Consider the following 13,066-nt stretch of genomic DNA (forward strand, 5'->3'; position numbering starts at 1 on the left):
CTTGGTGCCAATGATGGTCGTATGCGTGTTTGGCGCCGTGCAGGTGAGCGCCACAATCAGGACTGCATACGACCGAGGCACACAGGGCCAACACCCGGCATCATGGTGTGGGGAGCGATCTCCTACACTGAATAGTGCACGGTACATCCAAACCGTCATCGAACCCATCGTTCTACCATTCCTAGACCGGCAAGGGAACTTGCTGTTCCAACAGGACAATGCACGTCCGCATGTATCCCGTGCCACCCAACGTGCTCTAGAAGGTGTAAGTCAACTACCCTGGCCAGCAAAATCTCCGGATCTGTCCCCCATTGAGCATGTTTGGGACTGGATGAAGCATCGTCTCACGCGGTCTGCACGTCCAGCACGAACGCTGGTCCAACTGAGGCGCCAGGTGGAAATGGCATGGCAAGCCGTTCCACAGGACTACATCCAGCATCTCTACGATCGTCTCCATGGGAGAATAGCAGCCTGCATTGCTGCGAAAGGTGGATATACACTGTACTAGTGCCGGCATTGTGCATGCTCTGTTGCCTGTGTCTATGCGCCTGTGGTTCTGTCAGTGTGATCATGTGATGTATCTGACCCCAGGAATGTGTCAATAAAGTTTCCCTTCGTGGGACAATGAATTCACGGTGTTCTTATTTCAATTTCCAGGAGTGTATATATGACAAATCATCAGTCTTGTAATAGGGTTTGATGCGGTCCGCCACAAATTCCTCTGTTGTGCCAGTCTTCAACTTGTGGTGGCATTTGCACGTAAGATAAATCATTTAAAAGTTCTAAATGTCACGCGCAGATGGTGGGAGCCGATGCGAACGTTTTGCTGGGAAATGCATCGCCGCAGGTGAACGCAATGCGATCATTAACTTCTGTTACACTTTCGGCTTCTGGGAACATTTGCACAACTTGGTCGCCGAAGAGGCCCGCGCGGCTTTCAGCGTGCGGAGGGCCCTGCGGTTCTCTATTTCTGCCGCGCGCGGCTCCACGCCGGCCAGCTACGGGGTGACATTATTCGCCCGCAGTGTAAAGACGTTCCGCGCGGTGTAAATTTCGCGAGGGGCGAATATACAAGCGGCTGCTGTCCGCCGGGAACCCGGACCGGCTGCCGGCCTATCGCCGTCTCTTTATATGGAAAAAAATAAAAATAAGTAAAAATCGCAGGCGCACTACTCTTTTAGTATAAATTCTTTCTGAAGGTAAATGTGCTCAGGAATGCCATCCCTGTGTTCTCTCTCATTGTTCTTTGTGGGCCCGCGACTTGTTTCTCACGCTCGCGAATGCCGGGCTCCAGAGTTGCCCAGAGTTCGCAAAACTTTCGCCACAGTCGTCACACGGTTTCACAACTCTTTTCCGTTACTTCGTAGCAAATGCAGAAGTTTAAAAAGTTGGTACACAGGAAATAATGTGAGATAATACGTTGCTGCATTACTATATATTCTGTGTTTTTGATTTGAGTTCTACCAGCGTTTATGATAGCCTCAGATGCATAAAATACTTCTGCTTTAACAACTGTATCGTAATGTCATGTATTTGCATTTTGTGAAAAGGAATTTTCTATTATATCAGTTTCAAGAGCGTTTACACGATTTTTAGAGTCCCGTAATTCTTTCTTTGCTGACTTCCCAATTTTATTTTGGCCTCCAGAGTTGGTAGTCTATTTAGCACCCTAAAACATGGGTTTACATTGTATAGTTAATTGTAAGTAGGAGTTTATACATTTTCTCCCTAGAGACCTTTTTTCCCACAGTAAATTTTTAACAAACCGCATGGGAGGTAAAGTAGATATTTTTGTGTTATCAAGTCACACTATTTTTTAATCGTAAAGCTATACACAAAAGTGAATACTATTAAAACCTACAGATTTCGGCCAGCGATCTTAAGGAAATTACCAGTCACTTTATAAATATGAATGTCTTTAGCAAACGAAACAGAGGAGACTGATTGAGCGAGGTGCTATTCTATACTGATCAATAGCCCTCCGTCTTCAGGCCACGAGTGGCCTACCGGGACCATCCGACCGCCGTGTCATCCTCGGTGGAGGATGCGGGTAGGAGCGTGGGGTCAGCACACCGCTCTCCCGGTCGTAAGATGGTATTCTTGACCGAAGCCGCTACTATTCGGTCGAGTAGCTCCTCAATTGGCATCACGAGGCTGAGTGCACCCCGAAAGATGGCAACAGCGCATGGCGTCCTCGATATTCACCCATCCAAGTGCCGACCACGTCCGACAGCGCTTAACTTCGGTGATCGTACGGGAACCGGTGTATCCACTGCGGCAAGGCGATTGCCACCAATACTGATCAATGGGTTACAAAATTACAATCGTTTTCTGTCAGACTTGGGACACGAAAACAAGATGCGCTTTACATCAGCTTCTAACTCAGGATGATTCTCACATATAGGACAACGGTAAATTCTGAGTCGACGTACAGGAAAAGCGCTGTGGTTCAAGAGGAGGCGAATGATGGTGGAAATTTTTGTTCGGTACAAATGTGTCGTCGTATACCACGGCCTTGTAGGAATTTGAACTTTCAATCCCGCATGATCGCCAACTTCCATAAGCGGGATACGTTCCATATCTCTTGAGTTTGACGGTTTCTGTGGCTCCAGACCTTACGTAAGTAGCCTGTATACAGCAGCTGCAAATCGAGGACAGTTCCTATAGATGCAGCTTGCTTCGATAATTATCCATTATAGTGAATGCCGGCGAAGGAAATAAAATTCAGTATCGGTAACCAGTAAATTACTGCAGTCTTCCACCGGCGCGTGGCCGAGTGGTTCTAGGCGCTACAGTCTGGAGCCACGCGACCCCTACGGTCGCAGGTTCGAATCCTGCCTCGGGCATGGATGTGTGTGATGTCCTTAGGTTAGTTAGGTTTAAGTAGTTCTAAGTTGTAGGGGACTGATGACCTCAGCAGTTAAGTCCCATAGTGCTCAGAGCCATTTGAACCGTTTTTTTCATACCTCTAGCGCGATCATCACGAAACTAGCACAAGGGGCAGAGTGCGTACTGGAATGGACACAGGGAAGTGTTGGTGCTGCGGGAAAGGTTTTTCTTTTTGCCATTTGTCGTTCCCTGTTTGTAAGATCTGAGAGTGGAGTGCTATTGTGGAATTCTGTCCTCTCCAGCAAAATATTGCAGTAGGGTGGGAGCGGGGGAGAGGGACTGTCAATAAGAAATTATTACGACGGGGTTTCCAGCTGGGGCATTCGCTCGGTGACCTAGCGAAACCTTCCGAAAATCTCGATCGCAAGTAGGGAACTATTTTAGTACTGAGACAGTGTTGCCCACGGTCCCAGCCAAAAATTAAACTCTCCGTGTGTGAATGTGTGTGTGAGTATATGTGTATGTGTGTGTGTGTGAGAGAGAGAGAGAGAGAGAGGGAGGGAGGGAGGGAGGGAGGGAGGGAGGGAGAGAGAGAGAGAGAGAGAGAGAGAGAGAGAGAGAGAGAGGAATTCATGTCGAGGCGACACTCGCAGTCGGCGTCGTCGCTGGCCGCATTATAAATATTTATGATATAATTGCCCTAGATGTTAACCTAAGAGCATATAATTGTTTTCCTAGGCGTTCACTTAGAGAGCGCAGTTTACCATTCCCCCATTGTCTCGGAAACCAATTAATACCTCACAGTCACGTTAAAATATACAAAGAGGACCGTGCCCGAACGCCGGGCGCATGCATATTTATGCGAACCTGGCCAGAGGAGAGCCCGGCCGGAGGACAGATACGCATCGCCGGCTGCCGCGGCTCGGCCGCCCTTACCTCGCCCCGCGGCCACGAGGAGCCGCGGTCTGCCCCACAGCGCCGCTGACCACTTGTCTGCTACACACTGCGCCAACAAACACGGCTGCCTCCCGCAGAGGACCCGCACACACTGACGCCGACAGGATTTCCCTCCAGTCGACAGATCGCAGGGACTGTTAAAGCACTGAGCTTGTATTCGGATACAGTCAAAATTTTAATTCCACTCACTCTCTGCAGAATTCGGGATTGGGTTGGGTTGATTTGGGGTAAGAGACCAAACTGCGAGGTCATCGGTCTCATCGGATTAGGGAAGGATGGGGAAGGTAGTTGGCCGTGCCCTTTCAAAGGAACCATCCCGGCATTTGCCTGAAGCGATTTAGGGAAATCACGGAGAACCTAAATCATAATGGCCAGACGCGGGATTGAACCGTCGTCCTCTCGAATGCGAGTCCAGTGTCTAACCACTGCACCACCTCGCTCGGTAGAATTCGGGATTCCAAACAGCAAAAACACGGTTTAGTACACTAGTGAGTTCTTCTGAAATTAGTTTCCTGTCTCCGGCGGCCAAGTTACTGACAATTTCTCGAAAAGTAAGTAAGATCGCGTCACCTTCATGAGGCTCAGCATTATTGTGACTAAATCGAGCGTCACTTTCAACGGCTGTAAAAAGCATGTCAGATGAACACAGTTTATTTCAACGTAATACAGACTAAATTGATCGTCTAGACTCTAAAAAGTCGGAAGCTTCAATCAACACGGTAGTCGCATAAGAAAATGAGATAGCAATGCCGACACGTGGGCTGTTCAAATAATGTTCAAATGTGTGTGAAATCTTATGGGGCTTAAATGCTAAGGTCGTCAGTCCCTAAGCTTACACACTACTTAACCTAAATTATCCTAAGGACAAACACACACACACACCCATGCCCGAGGGAGGAGTCGAACCTCCGCCGGGACCAGCCTCACAGTCCATGACTGCAGCGGCCTTGACCGCTCGGCTAATCCCGCGCGGCACGTGGGCTGTTTCTCTCCAGTATACAAAGAGTGGTCGTTTAGAAATACATTGTCATTGTGTTCACACGTGGACTGCTCGTCCTTACTTCAGATCTAATACGAGGCCTCAAAGACTAATCACTTGCGCATGTACTGAAGGGCAACATACGCCTACTAAAGTCAGTAATAAGAAAATAAATAATCAGAACTGCAAACCTACTTACGGGACATGCACTTGAAAGATATATCAATACCTTGGCAGATCCACTCAGCCAGAAAAAGCCTCTGGCAGAAAAAGCTTCCAAGCCAAATCTCAAGATTCCGTGGGATACGTCCGAGCCGGCCGGAGTGGCCGAGCGGTTAAAAGCGCTACAGTCTGGAACCGCACGACCGCTACGGTCGCAGGTTCGAATCCTGCCTCGGGCATGGATGTGTGTGATGTCCTTAGGTTAGTTAGGTTTAAGTAGTTCTAAGTTCTAGGGGACTTATGACCACAGCAGTGGAGTCCCATAGTACTCAGAGCCATTTCTTTTTTTTTTTTTTTTTTGTTTTTTTTTTTTTGATACGTCCGAAGCTACTGTTACACCTAAAAAAAATTAATAATGACATGCTCTGTTCTACGTAACTCCTCATTCCATTGGTGTTCCACAGATTTTGTGCGTTAGGCGACAGTCCGGAATGGTATCGAACGTGAACCTTCCTGTCGGATTAAAACTGTGTGCCCGGAAAAGTGAAGGTTCCTGGTTTGAACCTCGGTCTGGCACACACAGTTTTAATCTGTCAGGAAATTTCGAAAGAGCGGCATTAATACTGTGCAGAACGCCTTCCGGAAGCCGAGGAACACAGCATCAACCTGGGCGCCGGTACCTGCTGCCCTGTTGGGTGTATTGGACGCGATATGATCAGTGAGGAGTAGCGCCTGGCGGTGAACCCAACAACGCGGAGAGAGAGTGCTGTGCCTTGCCGCGGCAGCGCAGTGAATCACGGCAGCTCTTCCGCCGCGGCCGACGTCTGTGTTATACAGGCGGCGCCGCGCCGCCCCGCGCCCCTTACGTCGGCCGCCGGCGACTTCTTTATGCTCCTGATTACGCGACTGCTGCAGCTGGCGCGCCGTGTAACTCCCGTGTGTTAAACAGGCGGCCCGCCCCCTCCACAGATGTCTGCCTGATAGCCGGCGCTCGCTTTTTAAAACCGTTCGGCGCGCTTCATTTTTCGCAGCCACCCTTACGGGGCGAGACGCCACCCCTCCCTCCCTCCCTTTCTCCCTCCCCTCCCCTCCCCTCCCCTCCAACGCTGCCCCAGAAGCCGAGCACCGAGCGGCCGTGCAGCGGTCGCCGGACTCACGACTCCAATAAATTGTGTATAGAGATCCGCCAAATAAAAAGTGCGCCTCGCAAGCGACACAAGCGCTGTATACGCTACGCTCTGCTCGCTCGGAGGTAACAGAACCCAAAAGGAAAAGAGAGAGAGAGAGAGAGAGAGAGAGAGAGGGCTGCGTGGCTACCTCTTAAGTCTCGAGTCGTGATGTAAGATTCGTAATAAAACCAGTGTGTACCGGGGAGTGGCCACCGTGTCGGCGGAGCGCCGAGCGCCCGCGCCGTACCGGGAATGCGGCGTCGCTGGTAGAACCGCGTGTAACGACCCGCACAATAAGACAATCCGCACGCCGGGCCGCGGCGCGAAAATAAAACGGCCACGAGGCGTCGCGGCGCGGCGCGGCGCGGCACACAATTACAGGTAGGTGGGTAGGACGGCCGCGGGGCCGGGCCTTGTTAATTTCCCGAAAACACACTTTTCAGCAGCTGCTAGGGGGCGGGGTGCGGCGTCGCCCACTCGGGCGACCATTAAGTCGGGCAGGCACGCGGGCGACGGCGCGTGCATGCGCCGCGGCCATTGTCGCGGCCCCCTCTGCCGGCCGCGGTGTTTTATGTGGCGCTGGAGGTCAACAGTGGCGAGGAATGCCCCCTGGCTGCTCTTTTTCGGGCCTGCGCCCGCGCCCGCCGTTTAATTTACGCGGCTGCGGCCTCTGTCAGCAGAGCGTGGGACGCGGCGGCGGCGCGACCGTGCTGACACCTGGCAGTGGCGCCCGCAAGCACGCCGCCTCCGCCGCCGCGCCCCACCCCCGCGACGCCGACGTCATTAAGGAGCGGCCGCCGCCGCCGCTTACCGCCTGCCTCCTCGGTCGCCACAATTGAGTCGTAAATTGGGCGCGACGACTCAAGTATTTGGCCTGCTGCGAGGCGCGCTTTTCGCCGTCCGCGCCGCGTTTTCTAAATACCGAAACCGCAGTCCGCCGGCTGCGCTCGCTGCTCCGGCGCGGCCGCTCATTGTGCGCTGTTAATTAGCCTTTATATCAGCTCAATAGCCGGCGGTGGTGCCGACGACACGTATCAGGGTATGCCCCGTGGGTGGAGGCGGTAATTTTGGATTTTCGAGAATTGTCTGAAAGTGGAAAGGCCCTGAATGTTGACACTTACTGCAAAAAGTACAGAGGTAAACTGACAAACATTAGACAGCACCACCTGCAAGGAATTACTCTTAGATCCAAACCGAAAGACGCGACAGACGCTGTAACTACTGCCCTGTAACACATTTTACGAGAAGCGTGATGCTGCAACACTATGATGAGCGACAAAGTCTACGACGAATATGGGAAATGCTTAACGTGCGCAACAGGAAATAATGTCTCACGCGCCCACCTACTTTCCTGATCCTTACCGAGAAGGAACTACCAATGCACAACTGCGCGACTAAATACTTCCTTTAAGAACCCTTAACGGGTGGTTCAAATGGCTCTGACAAGGGAACCTCCCCATCGCACCCCCCTCAGATTTAGTTATAATTTGGCACAGTGGATAGGCCTTGAAAAACTCAACACAGATCAATCGAGAAAACAGGAAGAAGTTGTGTGGAACTACGAAAAAAATAAACAAAATGTAACTGAGTAGTCCATGCGCAAGATAGGCAACATCAAGGATAGCCTGAACTATGGAGCACCGTGGTCCCGTGGTTAGCGTGAGCAGCTGAGGAACGAGAGGTCTTTGGTTCAAGTCTTCCCTCGAGTGAAAAGTTTATTTTTTTATTTTCAGACAGTTATTATTATCTGTCGTTCCATCCGTCCGATGCGAGGTAACTGCGCCGTAGTATGGGGACGTTACACCTCAACAAACATCGAAACACAAGACGTCAGTCGACTACAGCGCACGGAAGAGAGTATTCCTGCTAACGAGGCTCCCTGGTTGGCAGTTGACTGTTCGCTACTCTGGACGGGAGTGCATTAAATACGTGACATGTATCCCGTGGGCAATATGAATCCAGCAAATATAGCTCGCGACTTCAATAACAAAATCGCACGGTTGTGCGGTGCGGTCGCAAAACACAGACACTAAAGTTATCACAGTGAACAGAGACGTCAATGAACGAACGGACACACCGTAACTTTGCGAAAATAAAGAAAGTAAACATTTCACTCGAGGGAAGACTAGAACCAAGGACCTCTTGTTCCGCAGCTGCTCACGCTAACCACGGGACTACGGCGCTCCTTAGCTCACACTATCCTTGATGTTGCTTATGTTGCTCATGGACTACTCAGTTTGTACATTTTGCTTATTTTTTCATAGTTCCACACAACTTCTTCCTGTTTTCTCGATTGATCTGTGTTCAGTTTTTCAAGGCCTATCCACTGTGCCACCTTATAACTAAATCTGAGGGAGGTGCGATGGGGACGTTCCCTTGTGAGCACTATGGGACTAAACATCAGAGGTCACCAGTCCCCTAGAACTTAGAACTACTTAAACCTAACTGACCTAAGGACATCACGCACATCCATGCCCGAGGCAGGATTGGAATCTGCGACCGTAGCAGTCGCGCGGTTCCGGACTGAAGCGCCTAGAACCACTGGGCCACCGCGGCCGCCCTTAACGCATGAAGAAATCAAACTGACCACTTTCAAAACACAAAGAGGTTCAAATGGTTCAAATGGCTCTGAGCACTATGGGACTTAACAGCTGTGGTCATCAGTCCCCTAGAACTTAGGACTACTTAAACCTAACTAACCTAAGGACAGCACACAACACCCAGTCATCACGAGGCAGAGAAAATCCCTGACCCCGCCGGGAATCGAACCTGGGAACACGGGCGCGGGAAGCGAGAACGCTATCGTACGACCACGAGCTGCGGACAAAACAACATCGTTGTTATTGGTGTAGTGTCTATTTTAAGCTCCCTTTTTTATCGCATCCACGAGATTTTTACGCAAAAATAAGGAGAAAACTGACCAGTGCAATCACTATCGCTGAAATTTCAGCTTCATAATATTATTGATTGAAACAGTGTGTAAAATACATCTCGTTAGAAGAGCTGATTTTTCTTCAAATATCGAGCGTTGATAGAAAAAACATGGTGGATGACAGGAGTTTTTTGCTATCGTATTACGATTCAGTTGGTTAAAAACTGTGGGAATAAGACGCTTTCATTAAAAAGACGTATATCTCAGTTGGCCTGTGCAATTAAGTGTAACATTGTGGGTGCACGCGCCGGCCTTCTAGGGCAGGATAAGCGTCGCCGGGTCTCCGATGGAGAGAAGGGGCGTGGCGTCCGCAGTGAGGCGAGGCGGGGCAGCGCGCGGGGCGGCAGCTGGGGTGGGCACTCACCGACGTCGCTGCTGCTGGCCTTGACGGAGCCGACCACGGAGTGCCGCGGCGCGTCCTCGCGCACGCTGAAGGTGTAGCGCGGGTGCTGGAAGATGGGCGGCCGCTGCGACGCGTCGCTCACGCTCAGGAACACCTCGGCGTCGTGCGGCGCGCGCAGCCCGCCGCCGTCCGTCGCCGACACGTTGATGCGGTGCTGCGAGCGCGCCACCAGCCTGCCGGCAAACACTCCGGTCGCAGCGAAGCCCAGTCCACCCCAGCCTCACTGGCGTCATCGCGAAATCGTGGCAGGTGAGGCTGAGCTGGAACTAACAGCCGAGCCTCGTTCCCACTTCTCGTCAGCAACAGCTTCGGCCCCACATTCTTACACCACTGACCATTAACATTGCTACACCACGAAGATGACGTTCTACAGATGCGAAATTTAACCGACAGGAAGAAGGTGCTGTGATATGCAAATGATCAGCTTTTCAGAGCATTCACACGAGGTTGGCGCCGGTGGCGACACCTACAACGTGCCGACATGAGGAAAGTTTCCAACCGATTTCTCATACACAAACAGCAGTTAACCGGCGTTGCCTGGTAAAACGTTGTTGTGATGTCTCGTGTAAGGAGGAGAAATGCGTACCATCACTTTGATAAAGGTCGGATTGCAGCCTATCGCGATTGCGGTTTATCGTATCGCGACATTGCTGCTCGCGTTGGTCGAGATCAAATGACTGTTGCCAGAATAAGTAATCGGTGGGTTCAGGAGGGTAATACGGAACGCCGTGCTGGATCCCAACGGCCTCGTATCACTAGCACTCGAGATGACAGGCATCTTATCCGCATAGCTGTAACGGATCGTGCAGCCACGTCTCGATCCCTGAGTCAACAGATGGGGACGTTTACAATGCAGAAGCCACCTCGGCGAACATTTCGACGACGTTTGCAGCAGCATGGACTATCAGCTCGGAGAGACCATGGCTGCGGTTACCCTTGACGCTGCATCACAGGCAGGAGTGCCTGCGATGGTGTACTCAACGACGAACTTCGGTGCACGAATGGTAAAACGTCATTTTTTCGGATGAACCCAGGTTCTGTTTACAGTATCATGATGGTCGCATCCGTGTTTGGCGACATCGCGATGAACGCACATTGAAAGCGCGTATTCGTCATCGCCATACTGGCGTATCACCCGGCGTTAAGGGAAGGGGTGCCACTGGTTACACGTCTCGGTCACCTCTTGTTCGCATTGACGGCACTTTGAACAGTGGACGTTACATTTCAGATGTGTTACGACCCGTGGCTCTACCCTTCATTCGATCCCTGCGAAACCCTACATTTCAGCAGGATAATGCACGACCGCATGTTGCAGGTCCTGTACGGGCCTTTCTGGATAAAGAAAATGTTCGACTGTTGCCACCGGCAGCACATTCTCCAGATCTCTCACCAACTGAAAATGTCTGGTCAATGGTGACCGAGCGCGTGCCGCGTCACAATACGCCAGTCACTACTCTTGATGAACTGTGGTATCGTGTTGAAGCTGCATGGGCCGCTGTACCAGTACACGCCATTCAAGCTCTGTTTGACTCAATGCCCAGCCGTATCAATGGCGTTATTACGGCAAGAGGTGGTTGTTCTGGGTACTGATTTCTCAGGATCTATGCACGAAAATTGCGTAAAAATGTAATCACATGTCAGTTCTAGTATAATATATTTGTCGAATGAATAGCCGTTTATCATCTGCATTTCTTCTTGGTGTAGCAATTTTAATGGCCAGTAGTGTAATTTGTACAGTCTAAGAATCCCTTTCAAGTATCGATCACCCAGTTAATGATGATGCCCCCACTGCAGACACCGCTTTGAACCCTCAGGACACTAAGTCTAATCATAATGGTGACCTACAACTGCCACCTCATTCGACACACACCTTTTCCCATAGCAAAGCTCCTTATACCTCGAATCAATGTCCTGTGTCCCAACTAAAATCTCCACTCTCATATAACACCTACATCATACCCCTGAACCCCTTCCCCAAACCTGTTCCTGTAAATGTAAGGCTGTGTCTTCTTCCACCAAACCAGTACAAGCCGTCCACATCCGCTCTGTCGATACACTTCCTCCAAATAATTTATTACGTCCCACCGCACCACCGAAGATACAATCTGTTTCATCAGCAAGGCTCTCCGTAATTTATCCATCCCTTTGAGCTGAACGGCTCCATGTCTTCCAATAAATCACACTAGCAGCCCGTTCTGTACTTCACCTAAACATGACCGCGACACACTCCCAAATCAACTCCATTTTTTCTGCAGGCTTGATAACCTTGTTATAAACCTCCTATCTTTAAGTACATATAAGCGGCGTAGAGAACAAAGCAAACATTATACGAGGGGTGTCCGGAAAGTAAGTTCTGAATGGTCGCGAAATGGAAGTCATAGAGAAAATCCGATGAAGCTTTGCACAGATGTATTGGGCAGTGTCTCTTGTATACACGTCAGCCGCGTCACGTTACATTTTGCAATTCTGAGGGCACAGTTAGCACGTAAAGATACCTAGAAATAGCGTGTCCCGCCAAGCGTGGGTGCCTCCCAAGACACTGCGCCTGATTTCAGGCATCCCCACATAATGCAACTGCCATGCATTTCCTTCTTCGCGGCCATTCACGGCTGCACACTGCAGGGGCGATGAGAAAGTCCCTGCAGCATTTTCGACGGGAAGTGTTTCATCACCCATCGTACAGTCGGGACGAGGCTCCCTCTGATTTTCACATTTCTGCTCACCACGAACCGCTGTCTACAAAGACGACACTTTGGCACAGACATCGAGCTGCAGGCGACCACAGGGAATTGGCGGGGAGCACGGGCTGCCTCGTCTGACGAGACTGTTAGAAGGTTGGGACGAATGTCCAAGTCGGAGCAGCGATTATGTAGAGAAGAAACTTGGAAGGTGTAGCCGACTCTTGCATTTCTGATTTTCAATGTTGTTTCCGCTTCGAGACGGATCGGAACTTACAGTCTGCACAACCCTCGCATTTTCTGTCTCATGTCTTTTAATAAGCAGGTCTTTTCTGAACAGGAAAAGCAGTCTCCTGCATCATAAATCGGCAATACAACCGGCCATGCTGTATGCCTGCCCATATGGAGACATGTGGTATCTATGCTTCTCAACAACTTCCTGGTTGTTCAAAATGCATTGCGAATCATACTAAATGCTCCACGATTCATTACGATTCACAATGACTTACAAATAAAGACTGTTTCAGAGGAGATCCGCTCCATATCTGAAAGCTTTCATGCCAAACCTCCTTCCTCAACCAACACACTCCTTCGTCAGTGAGTGCGAGTATGACATCAGTGACCTGCTCAAACATAAACCCCTAAACTGGTACTGTTATTTCGTCGGTAATACAAATTGTGGCTATCATGTGTATGTTGCCCAACACTTATGTGTAAGGACCTCAGTAACCTACGACTCATATACTTTGTAACACAGAACTAGAATCCATGTTGTCTCCTCATACGTATCCTCTCATGTTGTGAGGTTTTCTTATTGCCTCCAGTGTAACGTTGCTACGTTCTGCAAGTCATATGAAATGTTATGGAGTTGGGTGTTTATCCAGTTCAACATTTCCATTCTAGTTCTTCTTGATCCGCGTCACAAACTCAGCCAGAACCTCTTCCTCCATCGCAACC

General features: G+C 50.3%; 1 protein-coding gene across 1 annotated transcript in view; it reads right to left on the reverse strand.

The window, feature by feature from the left end:
- Nucleotides 1-13,066, reverse strand: part of LOC126092406 (protein dachsous-like) — a gene marked incomplete at its 5' end in the record, with an annotated part of 322,105 nt that overhangs the window by 293,557 nt on the left and 15,482 nt on the right. The window contains one exon of the mRNA XM_049907980.1: nt 9,393-9,604. Coding sequence (XP_049763937.1) covers nt 9,393-9,604 — 212 coding nt within the window. The remainder of the gene's footprint in view (nt 1-9,392; nt 9,605-13,066) is intronic.

The sequence above is a fragment of the Schistocerca cancellata genome, chromosome 7 (genome assembly GCF_023864275.1).
Source record: "Schistocerca cancellata isolate TAMUIC-IGC-003103 chromosome 7, iqSchCanc2.1, whole genome shotgun sequence".
In the NCBI taxonomy this organism is placed as follows: domain Eukaryota; kingdom Metazoa; phylum Arthropoda; class Insecta; order Orthoptera; family Acrididae; genus Schistocerca; species Schistocerca cancellata.